The 17,152-nt window shown below is 39.6% G+C and overlaps 2 protein-coding genes across 2 annotated transcripts in view; one reads left to right on the top strand and one right to left on the bottom strand.

The window, feature by feature from the left end:
• Nucleotides 1–281: 281 nt before the first annotated feature.
• Nucleotides 282–7,227, bottom strand: gpkow (G patch domain and KOW motifs). The gene is given in 12 exon segments (XM_042409501.1): nt 282–559; nt 640–725; nt 1,883–1,952; nt 2,249–2,369; nt 2,500–2,568; nt 2,570–2,666; nt 3,418–3,550; nt 3,710–3,914; nt 4,156–4,262; nt 5,780–5,925; nt 6,633–6,802; nt 7,001–7,227. Coding segments are annotated over 12 exon segments (1,560 nt in total). The 3' UTR covers nt 282–430.
• A 66-nt stretch (nt 7,228–7,293) lies between these two features.
• LOC121895938 (membrane-associated guanylate kinase, WW and PDZ domain-containing protein 3) overlaps nt 7,294–17,152 on the top strand; it is a 42,254-nt gene continuing 32,395 nt past the window's right edge. The window contains exon 1 of the mRNA XM_042409498.1: nt 7,294–8,399. The gene's annotated coding sequence lies outside the window, so the exon portion shown is untranslated. The remainder of the gene's footprint in view (nt 8,400–17,152) is intronic.

The raw sequence follows: 17,152 nt of genomic DNA, 5'->3' as shown, positions 1-17,152 counted from the left end.
TTTTTTTTTTATGGCTGCCACCAACGATTATTTTAATTACTGATTAATCGGTTTGTTATCACAATTTCCTGAAGGTGATGTCATCAAATGTCCTTTTTTTGTCCAACCAGCAATACAGATAAAGCGACAAATCCTCACAATTGAGAAGCTAGAACAAAGGGATGTTTGGCATTTTTGCTCGAGAACCTAAACGATGGATCAAAAACTGATTAATTAAACAAATAATGGCTCTACTTTTCTTTATATTGATGTGGTAGATCTTATAATAACATCTGTGCAAATTAAATTCTCAACAAGATTTTTATTAAAAACATTGCAATTCTTTAAAATCTTAAGAAATCCATTATTTTTGGATGTTACAAAAAAATAACATTTGGGGTCAGATGGGGTAAAAAGGACAGGAAATACTGGAGTAAACATCAGAGATCCATCAGTGGTCGGTCGCTCCGACATAATGACAAATCAGGTCATAGTCTAGTGTGAAGATTTTCTCCTCGAACCTGTCGAGCTGGACCATCGCTCTGCACTTGTTCTTGTCCCGCTGGAGAATACGGCCCACCTGAACACATTAAATACTGTGATTAGTAGCAGCGACACTTAATCACATTCAAACAATTATCCATCAGGACAGACGCTCACCTGTCCCCTGTGCTCTCCCAGTACAACCATTATTGAGTCATATTCACTTTTTGGGACAATAGTTTCTAGCATGTTCTGCTTCACATCTGTCACACAGAGAGAAAAAAAAGAGTGGGTTACTCAAAGAGTTTTTGTAATAACAGTTACTATAGCAACAGTGATTCACCAATAACTCAGCAGATATTTAATTTCACTAATGTGTCAAAACAATCTGAGCCAATAAGGCACTGATTTCTGTACCAGGGCTTAACATTTAGGATTATTTTCATTATCAATTTATCTGCAGATTATTTTCTCAGTTAATTGTTTAGTTGATAAAATGTAAAAAAAAAAATTACAAAATAAAGATTTACAGTTTCTCTGAGCCGAGGGTGAATTTGCTCATTTTTAGGGCTGTATTAACAATTATTTTCATTATTGATTAATGCGTTTATTTTAATTAGTTGTTTGGTCTATAAAATGTCAGAAAAAGGTGAAACATGTCAATCACTGTTTCCCAAGATGCCAAAAATTATTGCTGGTTGCAGCTTTTCAAATATGAGAATTAAATGTTTGCCTTTGTCATATTTGACAGTAAACTTATAATATATTATTATATTATTTCAAAGGTGAAATTATAAAATTTTACATTTTTTCCCCCAATTTTCACTATTTCTAACATTTCATTGACAAAGTGATTATTGAGATTGGCATAGAAATCAATAATGTAATTAATCATTAGTTGCAGTCCTACATTAAATCTTTCATTCAATGCTGAAGACAATAAAACATGAACATTTCCAATGGGAGTGATACTTGGTATAGTCACTGTAAAATGTTAAACAAACTTATAGAATAAAAGTATTAAAGTAAAAAAAAAGTATTCTATAATAAGCTGTTTATCAGAAGATGCATTGATCATAAGAAATTTTAATTCCTAACAACGACTATCTGGTATCTATGTCTAAAAATCCCATCTGTTCATCCAAGAACGCTTTTTCTTTGTTTTTGTAATATTTATCATCTAATGTAAATGTACTTTCTAGAAAGCTTTATCCATAGAGACATATATATATACACAGGATCTACGAGCAGGAGGAACGCCCCACCACCTGGCTCTATGGGTGTCACCTCAGCCAGATGCAACATGGGAATTAATTGGCACGGTTACAACACATATTTTGCACATTTCTTGTACAACTCTGACGAGGGAATAAAGACACTAAACACCAAGTAAGAGAGTGAGATGACACTGATGACTCACCCTCTAACAGTCTTCCCTCTTCAGTTCGACACACGCAGGTAGTCGGTGTCAGGACGTCCTCCACACGCATCTAGAGGAAAACATTCAAGAGGAGTAAGGCTACAACACCAATAAGTTATATATTCCCCTTTAATTTTTTTGACAGTGTGACATATCCACAATGTAAGGAAATGTACAATATGTGTGCAAGAAGCTGGGGAATAAATCTGGTTTAACAGATTCCCTCAGCTTTTCCTGATCTGAAATAAACCACTTGATGTCAAACGACTCGCGGGAGGCTTAAAAAAAGCTTTAACAGTTCAAAAGAAGAGAAAGTGCTTTGTGATGATGTGATTATGTGATATCAGATAAGCGGCGCGTTGGTACCTTTGAATTGTAGTACCTGCCCCCTTTGAAAGCTTTGTCTATAAAGCGAACTTTCAAGTCTCTCTGGAGCCAGGAGGGGGGAGCCGCTGGTCTCCTTGCCTCCTTCTCTGGAGGCTTCTCTCTACAGAGGAAACACAAGAAAAACAAATATATTGTATGTTTTCTCTAAAACGACTGTCAAATTAACCAGTTGGTATACAGTCAGTGACAAACATGAAAACCATATCGTTGCATCTTTTTGTGGAAAGTACCTGTCTTGACTTGATTCTCTGTGTTTCCTCTTCCTCTCGTCTCTCTCTGAAGACTTGTGTTTATCACTGACTCCTCTCTTTCTCCTCCCGTCTCTGTCGCTCCTTGTCTCGCTCTTTCTCCTTCTCCTTTTCTTTCTCCTTGTCTTTGTGTGCTTTGCTCAAGCGACCTGGTCAGTGAGAAAACAGTGTGACTAACATGACATGAATTAATATGAGGCACTGCGGTGTCTGTTCAACTCTTCAGTGGTTGTGTTTTTATTCTAGGAAGCATCCTAGATTACTGAAAATGCACCTCGTGTCACTGGACGAGAGGTTAAACAGCTACTAGGGCTGCAGCTTACAATTATATTTATTATCGATTGATTTGACAGCTATTTATTCTATAAATTAATTAATTAATTGTTTGGTATGTCAGAAAATAGTGAAAAATATCCATCATAATTTCCCAAAGCACAAGTTGACATAGACGACAAAGAAAACTAGCAAATATTCATATTTGAGAAGCTGCAAGTGCAACATGGGAATTTTCGGTATCTTTGCTCAGAATATAAGTTGAATGATGAACCGATTATTAAAATTGTTGATAATTAATTTCTGACTAACGCAGGCTGCTTCAGATTTGTTCCTTCAACTGGAAACTTCATACACAGTTATCCTAAATAAAACATATCATTATTCATTACTGGTTATTTCTGTTTCTGTTACAGTGTCATATTGCTAATGCCATTACATACAACTGGTTTACATATTATAAAAAAACATAAATTATAATTGGTTAGAACAGAAAATGGGCAAGCATCACTTTGGTATTTGATGACCTCTGAATGAGACTAATGTGAAGTGAAATGTTTGTCATGCAGGAACATAATCTTCCATGAATGTTGCCCTTTTCTGTATGACTTGTTCAGAGATACTCACTAAGGTCTTTGCTGTATTTGTCGTATTCCTTGCGCCCAACCAGTTTAATACCATACTGGCTGATTGTCACAGTCTTGCCGCCAATAGCCAGCTTTACCATAACTCGAGCGTTGTCTGGATCAACGCCTTCAATCTGTAGAATATGAATGACAGTTGAGACAAGTTACTCTGAGAAAACATTATATAAAAATAAAGCTAGAAGCTGTTTTATTCCTTCTTTCTCTTAAAGAGATACAGTAACTGTTCAGCAGAGGGTGAATGTGGAGACAAACACATTTCAGATCTACGGTACCTTGCCATAGAGTTCTTTATGTGCTCCTGACTCCACCAGCACACAGCCTCCAGGGCCCATCACTAGCTCCTCCTCCTTCTCTCGTTCCTCGCCTGGCTTGGGCGGGCGGCGATGCTTGTTGGGCTCCAGGTCCTTTATCGCTGAGCGATCTGCTCCGAGGCCCAAACCTTTTGGACGGAGCTGGTGTTCGATTGGCTTTACATGTCTGTAGCAGACAGATTCATTAAACAAAGAGGGACATGGGCAGGAAGTACAGAAGGCTAGATTTGTTTTTCTATAGGTGGATACAGCTTGAGCCAAACAACTTTTAATTAAAAATGAGGTTTGTATGGGTAAGATTGAAATAGGTTGATTGACAAATGACTCTGCCAGTAGCTTGTCCTTATGGAAAAAGAACGATTCATAGTTTATTGTTATTACTGCTTTTATAGAGTTGTATTACTCACTGTTTAAAGGTGCGTCCTATGCCTTCCTCTTTGTTCCAGCCCATCCCCTTCAGCATGGCGAGTCCATAAGCTTCAACAGGAACGCTTTCATAATCTGCCTCAGTCGCCTGATAAACACATACAGTTATATTATCTGTTTGGAAAGCCAGACACACATTAAATGCTCAAATTCCCAAAGAAAAACAGACACCACAGTCTACATCAAACATGCGTATCTGGCCTAAATGAGGAGCTTATGTAACCTTTGAGTTCCAAAACACAAAAAACTGTGGCAGCTGACAGGGAGAAGCAGTTTGTGATGCTAGTCTTACTCAGCCTTTTAGCTCCAGGCTGACTATAAGTCACCAGGCAGCAGCCACAGCAGCCATGCTCATCTCTTTCTGCACTGAACGCTGCCCTCGCAGGGAGGCTGGGAGCGAACTCTCACAGAGACGGCATTAAAATGAGCTCAGGGGCACAGTGAGCGAGTTCCCCCCTGTCTCTCATGTTCTGACAGTCACATCCACAGTGACTGAGAGCAGATATGGACTGACAGTGATGAGGCGTGTGAAGCCTCTGATGAAAAGAAACAGAATAAGATCAGATTGGCTGCCCACATGTCTCTGGGGAGAAATGTTGATGCCTGTCTGCCACCCAAGCTGGACTGTACTGACAAAGCCATCCGTATACTGTACATGTGCACAATTGTGTATGCGCTCAGGGGTTTTATCCTGCTCAGTTGGCACTTTCGCACACACTCAAATTTCAATCTAAGTCATAGCAGCCACAGTCTGCCAGAGACTTTGTAATGTCAGGCATTTTCATCTGCTCACTGAAAGGCCTCTCCAGTAGATTATACTATTGATTTCTATACAGATTTGAAGAAATTCAAATTAACAAGGGGTCCATAAGCCAGTTCCTTCCTTAAACAACTATTATCCAAATACCCTTGAGCAAGGCAGTTAGCCCCAAAAATATTCAGGTGGAATTGTCAAGCTGCCAACAGTAGAAAGCAAAATAAATAAAAGTATAAAAGCAATTTCAAGGCATAAATATGTGCATTTACATGAATGTTCATGACGGCATGGTTGGAAAATAAAACGCTATCAGCTAGCAACATCTACAATACTTACAAAAAGGAGTAGTTTGATTTTTAAAATAAAGTCAAATAAAATGCAGTACATGAAAAATGTACCCTCTTCGACTTAGAAAACTTTTGTTCATATTTGGAACTTTATTCAATTAATCTAAACTACCAGGTCTATTATCCATTTCCCCTTTTTTTTAATTAAGGTTTTGCTTTTCCTCTCATTAGTTATTTCTGTGGCATCCTCTCAATTTAGAATTTCATTTGAGACCATGAAACATCTCACTTCCTTCGCCTATTCAAATTTCTCTCTTGTTTAGTCGTACTTTCTGTGACTGGTCCCATCACAGTTTCCTGGAGTCCATGGTGACATCTTCAAATTGTGTTTTCTGTCTGGCTAACAGTCCAAAACCCAACATTATTCAGTTTACAATGATGTAAGACGAGGAAAGAGCAGCAAATTATCACATAGTTCACATCTTTTGTCGTGCACTTCAGCTGCAAATTATTTAGTGTTTCTGTTCCCCGTATCTCTGCAGTGTTGGTCCCTATACTTACAGACTCGGGCCGCAAGTCCACTTTTATGGTGTCTCCATCCTCAAATCCATCTGGCACTTTGTTTTGCATCAACAGGGGGATGCTGAGGTTCAGGTTCTTTTCAGCCTGAGTGCCATTCTGCCACTGATCAAGCTGCCTCCGTGAATCTACAAGCATGAGATGGAGAAGTGTAAAAAGCTTTATCTGTTAACTAATGATACCCTCAGCCTTCCCAGCAAGCATACAGTAAACAAGCACTACGCCATGGGACCATTTGTGCCCACTGCCATCAGACTGTACAACAAGAACTGTGACAACAGGATTAAACAGCTGTGAAGGCCCACCACCATCACAATCATCATCTCCATCCCACCCCACACACCACTTCATGATGTACACTTGTGCAATCTAATGCAATCAAATACAACAGCTCTGCCATAAATTTGACTTTTATAAGGCTTATGCATATACAGTTTTTGTTGACATCATGAGAAAGGTGATAATTCTACTTTATGTTTATTACTGAGATTGTCGGGGATGGTGGTGTACTGGAGTACATTATATTGAAAGGTGTTCCTAATATTTTGCTCTCCTCATGTAAGTTAATGGAGTGGACAAAATATTAGGAACACAATTCAATTTATATATAGTATATATCTATAGCTACATCTTCCAGAACCATTACTTCTGCACATATTTTGCACAGCTTTTCTATTTTTATAACCCACAAGTCAGGTCATGTAACCTAAGTATAGTAATGTGTATAATGTTTATAATGTCTATAGACTGAATTCCATTTACTCGACTTTTTATTTTGTTGTGTTTATTACAGCTAGTTTATACAATAAATCACAAAAAAACAGTTTACACACACCTTCAATGAGTTCTTTGACAGCCTGAGACTCCACGGAGTCGCTCTCCTGGGTTGTTTCCTGTGTTTTGCCTCCTTTCGCCTCGCTCTGGTCCGCTCGGCCCGGTTTCTGCCAGCGGTTGTTCTGGATCAGGGGGATGATGAGCTCTTTGGGCTTTTCAGATGGTTTTGTGCTGCAGGACATAGAGAAGTTAGCGAGCTTCAAATGACGATTTACTTGCAGCGGCCGAGTTTACACTTACTACCACTCTACCGCACATAAAATCACATAAGAGTTTTAGTACTAGATAGTTTTAGTAGAGTGAAAACGTAGCAGTTACGTCAATGTTAACGTATAAATGAAATCAGGTTAACAGTTAGCATAACGTTACCTCTTCAATTCATTCCTGTCGATTCCGGTCAAGTAATCTCTGTCATCTTTCTTGCTCACAGCGTCGACAGGTTTAAATTTACTGACTGTTTTAGTAAAACCGAACGATACCGCGGCCGTTTTTTTCTCTCCTTGCTCCTCTGAAGTAAAAGATTTGGAAGCGCCTGTATCCTCTTCTTCGTGCGACGCCATTACTGTTTGGAAACGACAAACGTTGGAGAAATGCATTCTGGTAGTTGTAGTTTTATTTTTTTGCATCGAACGTGCATGGTGTCAGGCGTTCCAAGACACTACAATTCCCATCATGCATCAGAATTAAAGGCGCAGCAACCCGTTGGCAGAGCGGACTTGAGAGAGATTTAGAGGCTTTAAACCAAAATTTGATTATAAATTATAATCCACAGGGAAAAGAAAACAAGCGAGGCTAGGATACAAAAAATACAACTAAAATACAATAATATGTGACTATGTCAGTCACAATAATCAATCAAATTAAACTTTGTGGACTAAATTGCCAAAACACACATTGCAAGGTAGTCTTTCAACATCTAATAGCATTTTTACAATAATTCTATTTTTCACTTCTTTGTATTTGTATTGACTATCGGTATGGAGCACAGATATTTTGCATAATTATGCTGCATGCTCTTTTTCACAGATTTTCCTTTGAATGTGTCTTTGAAGCCGGAATAGCCCACTAATTGATGTATTCAGACTGATATAGCCTATATAAGCATGTTTTTCATTGCTACACGCGAATACAGAGCCTGTTTTCCCTGTAGTGCTCATTAAAGTTTGATCTAAACTTGCATACCAATGCTTTCCAACTAGCTTTCTTCTTTCACCCCACCCAAATGAGGCTCGCCACAACTGGATAAATATAAGCAATGTAGACTTGAAAAACTGCAGGTTCTAATTTGGTTATCACGCCTTTAAGTGCTGGTTGTAACTCGTAAGCGAAAAGTGATGCTGCTGATGCAGGTAGAGACAGCCTAGAATAATAAGGGGCGGTACTTTTAACTCTTTTTATTCCCCTCCCCTCGACTCCTCAACTTCCCAAGATAACCTTCTCATTTATCAGTGTTTCTTTCCTTCAAAAGTGCCTTTTAGGAGCAGCAGGCACAAAAAACAAATCCACACTTTCTACCAGACATCTACAGCCTGTTTTATCTGATCCATCTAATCTTCGACAATTGACGCTCCGCGCCCTGAGAGCACCGCGCCTGCAGTTCAATGACACCTCTACCCGGTCAAATCGATATTACCGACGTTTGTCTTTTTGCCGGTTATTTCAATAGGATCAACCAGAATATGCATCTGTAAGCAATTAACCTGCCGGGGAACCGCCAGACGAAGACCTGTGGGGAGGATTTGCCGCGTAAAAAAAAGCGAACATGAAGGTAAGACATTCATACTCAAATTAAAGTCCAGCACTTATATTGTTCACTAGTGAAAGACACTCCTCACAAGTTTAAAATTGCACGTTTAGACTCTGACATTTATCCATCCTCCACGTTGCATCGCCTGTAGCGGTGCAGCAGCTGCTAAATTTATAAGCGGCCGCTGTCAGATTTGCCCGATAGTGTGTGTGTGTGTGTGTGTGTGTGTGTGTGTGTGTGTGTGTGTGTGTGTATTTTCCCCCCTCTCTCCTCTCCCTCTCTCTCTCTGACTCTCTCTCTCCCTACAAGATCACCACAGCTCTCTGAACATCACTAGTGTCCAAATATCCCGTCAGCCGTGCACATCTTCTCTTGACTTTCTCTGGGATAGCGTGGTACCATCTACTCATCTCTGCATCCACACTCTGCTCTTTATCACACACCAGGCTGCTTTAAAAAAAAAAATCAGTATTTATTAAGTACAGGATTATTATTTAACCTCAGTCGGGTCAATGTATATAGACGCTTTCAAACGGATCCTCTTTGAAAGGCTGAACTGCTTGAAAAGAATGTGTGTGTGTCAGCGACAAGGCAGGTCAGTATTTTTCCCTAAATATGAGAAATGTGAGAATCTGTTGTGTGTAATCTAAATCTGTGTATGTGTGTGAGAGAGAGAGAGTGTGTGAAAGAGTGTGTGTGCATGTAAACTAGTCAGCAAGTGTGGGTGTGAGTGTGTGTGTGAGACAGTGAAGAATGTGGGTTTGTGATGATGGTGGCAGATCATTGTCTTTTGACAGTTGAAGTTTACCTTTTTTTTTGCAGGTGGTGATTCTCTGTGTGTGTATGTGTGTGTGTGTGTGTGTGTGTGTGTGGATATGAACTCGTGATTAGGTTTGAAAAGTTTCTTTAGGCTATGTTGGTTTTTTTTTTTTCACTTTTTCAATCTCCTGCTCCAGAATTGGTCTTAATGAAATGTAATCAGAAGCCCATGTTCATTGCACCTGCACCCATTTCCCCATAAGAAATAGACTTGACTTGAAAAATCTGTAGTTCACAGCCAGGTGTGTGTGCAAGCATGTGTGTAGGAGTGTTCACGAGTGCCTCACGGCTGTGTGTGTGTGTGTGTGTGTGTGTATGTGTATGTGTGTGTGTGTGTTGTTGCTGTTTGTTTAGGGTGTGTCCCTGCTCGATTTAGGGAGCTTGTTTTGAAGTGATGGATTTGTGACCCTGACTTAATAGTGTACCTTGCTCTGAGTTTGGAGATCAGTCAAGGTTATGCTGTTATTATGAATCATTAATTTGTTGGAAGAGAAAGGTGAGACATGTGGTGTTGGACTGTACACACATGCGCTCACGCTGCTCTGCTCTTCACACTGTTTCTCCACAGCCTCATCTGAGCCCAGCACCTGATTTGCACTGTAACTAAGCAAAGCCTTTGGGTTTTATTCTGCGTTTATCCTCCTTTGATTCCAGTTCTCAGCCCAAGTTTTTAAACCACCAGTAAGTGTAAATGCATGTCGACGTAGGAACACGACTCCGCTCCCACTACTAATGAGAGAGGAGGATGAAGTGAGGTGCATTTCTCCTCTGTCGTAGTAAAGCATGTCATTTGAGAGTTGTTGATTGCCTAATTATGTACCTCCTGTGTCCTTCGGCATCATGCATATTCATGCTGCTGTTTTAAGGTGTGTGGAAAACAAAGTATGCATGTGTGTGTGTGTGTGTGGTCCGTGTGTGTCTATGTGTGTGCAAGGCAGTTTACCCTTGACAGGGCAGGGCTACGCAGGCACATTCTCCCATCTGTGGTCCAAACCTTTGCTCCCAGCCACTGCATTTGGATTCTGCAGTTGTAGCATGCTCTATTCTTAGTTCTCCTCTCAACAGTTCATGTAGAGTCTGATAGGAAATTTCACCGATAACAATAACAACAACAACAACAACATTCCCATGCTGGAACCAACACCAGAGCCCCTGCTTCCCTGCCTGTATACGTCGAGATTCAATTTGGATCGGATAAGCCGCTGTTAAGTGGTTAGACTCCGACTGAGGTAGCAAATCAATAACTAATCAATGATACTGTGTGGACTTACAATTTACACAGTGCCATATTTGAAATGTCAAGAAGGCAATGAATCCATGTATCCTTGAGTCAGATCTGAGTTGGACAACTGGGATCAATATCAGGTGGTGAGACAGGCAGCAGGAGCAGGCGAGGGTCACCTTCACCCATCCCTACTGAATCAGCAGTAGCTCTTTTACACTCACACACATATACTCGAAGACACACACAAACACACACACACACTTGACGTTCTGCTTAGGTTACTAAACTGACCTCACAAAAAAATGCTCATTATAGTGAACCTTCCCTCCTTTCCATTTCCTTATGAATAATTCATTTTGTTATTATGATTTCAGACATTCTTTCATAAGGTTGCCACGCCCTCTTCTGTGTTGCTTCTACTTTTTATCCTCCAATTTACTTCAAGGCTGTATTTCCCTGCATCATCCTCTTTTAATTTCCCTAATTCTCTTCTCTCTTCTGTCTGTCTTATCCATCATCATTGTTGGGGAGCTGATCTGCTCTGTTTAATTAAACTGCTCTCTCTTCCTGATGAGAGCTCATCTCTGATCGCAGCGAGCGGTGTAATGCGTCCTGGCAGATTGAGTAAGAGAACCTGTTGTCACAGTGGTATTCCTCAGAAGAGCAGAGTGTACACAACACAACATGCCCCTCTGATGTGCCCCCCTGCCTTGACCTTGATCCTGTGACGTTAAAGATACGGTTTCTCCGAAGGGAACATCACTGTGCTTGTGTCATTCTGTCAGGTGTGTGTGTGTGTGTGTGTGTTTGGGTGTCAATCCTATGCTCGCAATGTTTTAATCTCACATTAAGTCCCTTTGTATGCAGTCAACACAGGAGCAGCTTTAATAAAATCACACACTGGAGTAGATTTTGGATTTATAGTTGGCGTGCGTGCAGCGAATGTACTTTTCATTCCATGTTTTCTTATCAGCTTTTTCATGTATTGAGTTTATATTGATTGTGTAAGAGAGAAATACTTCCGTGTGTGTCTATATTACTCTGTATGACAGAGGGAGATATTTTGTGTTTTTCAACCCACACGCATTTAATCTTTTATTTTTAAATCTGCCACTGCTGTCTGTTTTGTGTTGAGCACTCCCGTGCCCTAGATTTGAAAGTGAGTGAGCATCAGGGAGCTTTAGTTCACCCCATGTTGCTTGCACAGTTTGGTGTAAATGTTGGGAGGGAGAGGTCAGGGCACAGATGTCAGATAAGACGGTGAAGTCGGAGCTGGGAGAAAGTGCTATTGTGCATTTTCCGTTTGTCTGCCACTCCACCAGTCTATTCAGATGAATTTAAGGTCACTGGTTATTTAAGATGCTTTACTTGGCTGACCTCCATCATCACCCATGGGAGGATGCTGTAAGATTAGGAGCAGTTTGCTTCGCTACAGGTCAGAGTGAAGAGAGAAGCTTAATGTGGGACGGGTTCAACCGGAGGGTCTGTTTTCCACACCTGTCCTGCACTCTGCACCCAATACCTCCCTTAAAACTAGAGCGCCAATTTGGACAGTCCAAGATTTTCATTGTCTTATTTTTGTCTTTAACATCACTAGTGGAAATGTTAGAGAGTTTGATTATCTTAAACTGATGTATTGACAACTGCATTCAAAAAGAATATTGTACAGTACTTTCTTATTAGGGCTACAACTAACAATCATTTTCATAAACGATTAATTTGTCAGTTACTTAATGACATAAACTTGATTAGTCTCGATTCATTGTTTGGTCTATAAAACCATTTCCCAAAGCCTAAGATACATCCTAAAATATCTGGTTTTGTCCTGACCAACAGTCCACAACCCAAAGATATTCAGTTTATTATCATAGAGGACTAAAGAAATCAGAAAATTTAAGAAGCTGGAACTACAACATTTTGGCGTTTTTTCATAAAAAATAACTTACAACAATTAATAGATTAGCAAAATAATTGGCGATTAATTTTCTGTCAATCGACTAATCATTTAATTAACTAATTGTTGCAGCTCTATTTCCTATTAATGAACTGTCGATAAGGTTTTCACCAATGATCAGTCAATAAAAATGTAAAAGACTTGGTTGTTAATTATTATTTTCATTACTGATTACTGACATTTTTCAAATTTACCAATTAACTATTAAAGGTGCAGTGTGTAGAATTTACTGGCATCTAGCAGAGAGGACTTGGCAGAAATGGAATATAATATTCATAAGTATGATTTAATTAGTGTATAATCACCTGAAAATTTTGTGTTTGTTACCTTACAATTAGCCCTTTATATCTACAAAGGGAGCGGGTCCTCTTCCACGGAGCTCGCCATGTTGCAATGTCATGTTTCTACAGTAGCTCAGAATGGACAAACCAAACACTGGTTCTAGAGAGGGCCTTTCCTGTTTTTCACAAGTTTTGTGGCCACCGTAGGTTCTCCTGCCACTAAATCCTACACACTGGTCCTTTCAGTCTATAAATTGTAATGAAGAACAGTTAAACCTCCAGGTAAATCATCACATTGCTTGTTTCCTCTGATCAACAGACCAAAACCCCAAAATATTCAATAATATAAAGAGAGAAGAGCAGCAAATTCTCATATTTGAGGAGCTTGAACCAGACAATATTTGGTCATTTGATAAACAATTACACCACTATCAACATAGTAAGTTATTGATTTTCTGTCTATTGACTAATCAATAAATTGTTTCAGCTCTATTATTAGAACTTACATACGTGAGCAGATGCACAGAATGACTTGCAGTTTTCTTGCTTGTCCTCTTGTTGTAACACACCCTTTTGAAGTTTGCAACATTAATTTGAAAATATTATTTTCTACTGGGTGAACAGTTTTAAATCCACAATAACAGTTGATGAATCAATCAATAAGCCATCAGTCATGCAATTAAGCACTTAGCATGTTAGCACTAATAAAAATGTATACTGATGATTGTTCTCGTTAAGTTTACCTCTGAATGTGCAGTAACAGTGCACTTGGTCAGTAATAACTTTATTATGTAACCATTGCTCATGTTGACTTTCGTCTGGCTTATGCAGACTTACAAAGAGCCCTGAGTCTTTTCAGTTGTTTATTCACTGCGAGCACTTGCAGAGAGACCAACAAATGGGGCTGTTAGGCATGCTGGTCACATTCTAGCTGACAAAACACACAGTCAGTCCATCAATATTCACCAAAAATCACAATTCATTGCCTTGAACTTTCAGTGGGCATGCATAAAATACCAAATACGCTTACATAAATTCGTTCTAGCCGAGCTAATTGAACAGGCCAATTTCATTACCTCATTTAGAGCGGAAACAGAATGTGGACGACAGAGCGAGCGTGGCTCCACCAAGTCACACCAACAACATAGAGCAAGCTTTCACGAGCGTAAAGTGACTGTGCTGCTCATGTGGTGCAGAAAAGCTGTTCAGTGACATGAACATTTAGCATTAAACAATCAGAGTGAGAGCATGACAGTTAGATTAGAGCAACATCTGACAGCAAAAGCTTACTGTGTTAAAGGTTTCTTGGTATTTGCCAACATGTTGTCAGGCCCAACTGGGTACCCCTTTAGCGCCATTTTTCAACGTGCATTTACTCCAATATTAACCCCCCCTGCAGCGCTATCCCACGCTGTGAGCATCAGTCTGGAGGGCAGACTGGAGGACGTGATGCTCTGTAGTATTTTCTTCCTGTATGCTCGTGTTAAGGTTTTCTTTAATGTATCCTCTTTTAATATCTTTAACATTTCTCAACACAAAAACACAAGTGTCCATGATAACTCAACAGTACGATGTTAATGTAAATGTTAAGGCCATCAGTTTTTTGGTATTTGCTTTTAATTCCTGAATTTATTCCAAACTGATTAAGATTTTTCTGTTGGTTAATGTTGGAGTGCTTTATTGGATGACGTGGCTCAATATTAATTGAGGAAGAATATCTTTTAAGAAAGATGATTTCATATTAAATATCCTCAGCCACATATTCTTGGAAATATGAAATTAGATTTCACATTTTACAATCACAGGCTATAAAATGCCTTTTCTTCACAGAGATAGTGGCATCTGGATTCGGGTTGCGGCTTACTGGCGGCAGACAACCCAAAACAGGAGTCAAACGCTCCCAGTCCGCCTGCAACGCATCGCTCTTCCGTAGCTTATCGCTATCAAAAACTGACAAAAAAACTTTGTTTCTCAGAATAGAAGGTGAAATAATTAAAACTGATGGCCTTAACATTAACCTATTGTATTGTTGAGTTATCAAGGACACTTTTGTGTTTTTGTGAAATGTTAAAGATATCATTAAAATAAACCTTAACATGGGCTTTGACAGTGAGGAAAATACTTCTGGGCCGCAGGTCCTCTGGTCCGCCCACCAGACTGATGCTCACAGTATCATATAACTCCGTGGGAGAGTTAATATTGGAGTGAATGGACAGCCCTGCATGTTGAAAAATGACGAAAAAGAGGTACCGAGTATATTAAAAAGTGATGCCAAAGGGGTTCTGACCAAGCGTCCATTTGTGACGAGTTGGGAGTGAGAACGTGTTGTCTTTGCAGAAGTTTCACAAAGTCTGCCGTGGTCAAAGCCGATTATGTCAGAGAGTGATCTACCAGCTGAGGGATGGTTTGATGGGGATGAGAGCCGGCATCTAGATAGACATCAGTAGCATGGGGAGAATCACTAGAGCTGACAGTCACTGCTTTCACCATGAAGCCTCGCTCATGTTATTGATACAAGGGGGATGTTAGAATAGATGGATATGTTGAGCTGCCAAAATGAAGGGGAGTGTCATAGCTACCAGTCATGTGGTTGATGAAATGCTCTCTAATGTTCAGTGCTGCTGTTTCAAGTAGAAGTGTGTGCACCCTGGACTTCACCCTGCTGGATAAATCTGTCACGGCAGGTTGTTGTTTTCGTAGCCTTGCCGGAGCTACTTCTTACTGAGCAATTTAATTATTCAATTGTGTTAATTGATGTGTTTAGCTTACACCCTTTTTTCCTGAAGGTCTTTCAAGATGCTCTCCACCAAGTGCTATTCCCTCATGTCCTTGATTCGTTGCTTGTAGTTGACTTTGAATTATTGAGCTCCATGGCAAGGCTAATCTAAAACCGTGTTCTCTGGGCGTGTAACTTTAATAAATGAACGCCCCGGAGATCCAACCTGAAATAACTGCGTAGTTAATTTGTCCTGTGATAAAGATATTTAGCTCATGACTATGAGCTGCCAGGGGTAAAATGGCCCCAGCTTTTGAAGAATTTAATAGCATAGGACCTGAAATTGTAGCATACGCTAAGCACTTCTGCACCATAAGGTCTTATTACAGTGTAGGGATCTTGAAGGGGACACATTCTGCACATTTCCAGGTCAATATTTTTAATCTGGGGCTCTACTGGAATATCTTTGCATGATTTACAGTTAAAAAAAACTACTCCTCATTTATCTTATACAGACCTTTTACACAGCCACTCAGTTCAGCCTCTTTCTGAAACAGGCTGTTTTAGCTTGTGTCTCTTTGAGGCCCCCCTCCCGATGAGTCCACTCTGCTCTGATTGACCAGCTCTTGGATGCTGCCCCCGGAGACTTCCGCCAGCTCCGGAGGCTCCTTCTTCACTCGAAATGTCAACTTCTTAAATATATCCGTACACGTTTGAGCTTGAATTCAATCTTAAATATCTGAACAACACAAACAATATAAGGAAAAACCTTAGCAACAACCTTAGCATCAAAAGCTACAGAACGGACGGCTGTTTATGGGCATGTGTGACAAGCCGACGTCAGCTCGTCGACAAGATAGAAAAACTGTGGCAAACGAAGTGTTGGGAGCAGGTTAAGTTTTGGAACTTTGACCATGTTTAGCACAGATATCCGACATTATAACAGTAAATAAATGACAGAAAATCACAAAAAACATAATATGCCCCCTCTAAGTTTGTTAGAATGAAGCTGAGATCACTAATTTGACTCTCTTTTAGTGGAAAAAATAATTAGGTCTATTGTGGTTAATTAACTAAGAACAATGAATGTTCTCAGAATAATTCAACCATGAGAATTTATGCTATTCAGGGTAAAAAGACATTTTTCAAACTGAAAACACTACGTGGCACAGCTGTTTGTACTATACACTGTCATAATAGCCTTGAGCATATTTTTTATGCTTTTGAATAAACAAATGTGATGAAGAAATAAAAAATGACCTCTAAGAATAGCATCCACGTCAAGAGGATGTGTACTGTATTTTGCCATTGACAGATTGCTGTGGTTTGAAATTACACTGGAGGACCAGGCTTTGCAAGCTGTAGAAATTCTGAGCAGGTCGCTTGTAGAGAGGAAGTCAGTGAAACTGGATATGTGTTGGTCAGCTCTTTCCTGACCTAAAGGTCAGAAATCTCAATAGTGCATTCTTTTTATAGGGTTAGATATCCTTGAATCTGTATATTGTGTCCTCCTCTTTGTCCAGTAGTTCATCTGGAGTAATATATATGTTGTTTTATTTTTAATTTAAACAGTGTCTTCTCTTCAGTTTACTGTCACATATTTCCATTTTGTATTAGGGGAGGTGTTGTGTGCATTGAAATAATTTGGGGTTATGGTTTTTCCTGTAATATTGCTGCAATTAACATTGTAAGATTTATGATATATCAGTAACTTTGACCTTAATGCACCTGTTGTCACTTTCTATTTTTGACATTTGGATAGTTTGGGGTAATATGGAT

Source organism: Thunnus maccoyii, chromosome 4 (genome assembly GCF_910596095.1).
Source record: "Thunnus maccoyii chromosome 4, fThuMac1.1, whole genome shotgun sequence".
Classification (NCBI taxonomy): Eukaryota; Metazoa; Chordata; class Actinopteri; order Scombriformes; family Scombridae; genus Thunnus; species Thunnus maccoyii.
This window is presented reverse-complemented; position numbering and strand designations above follow the sequence as displayed.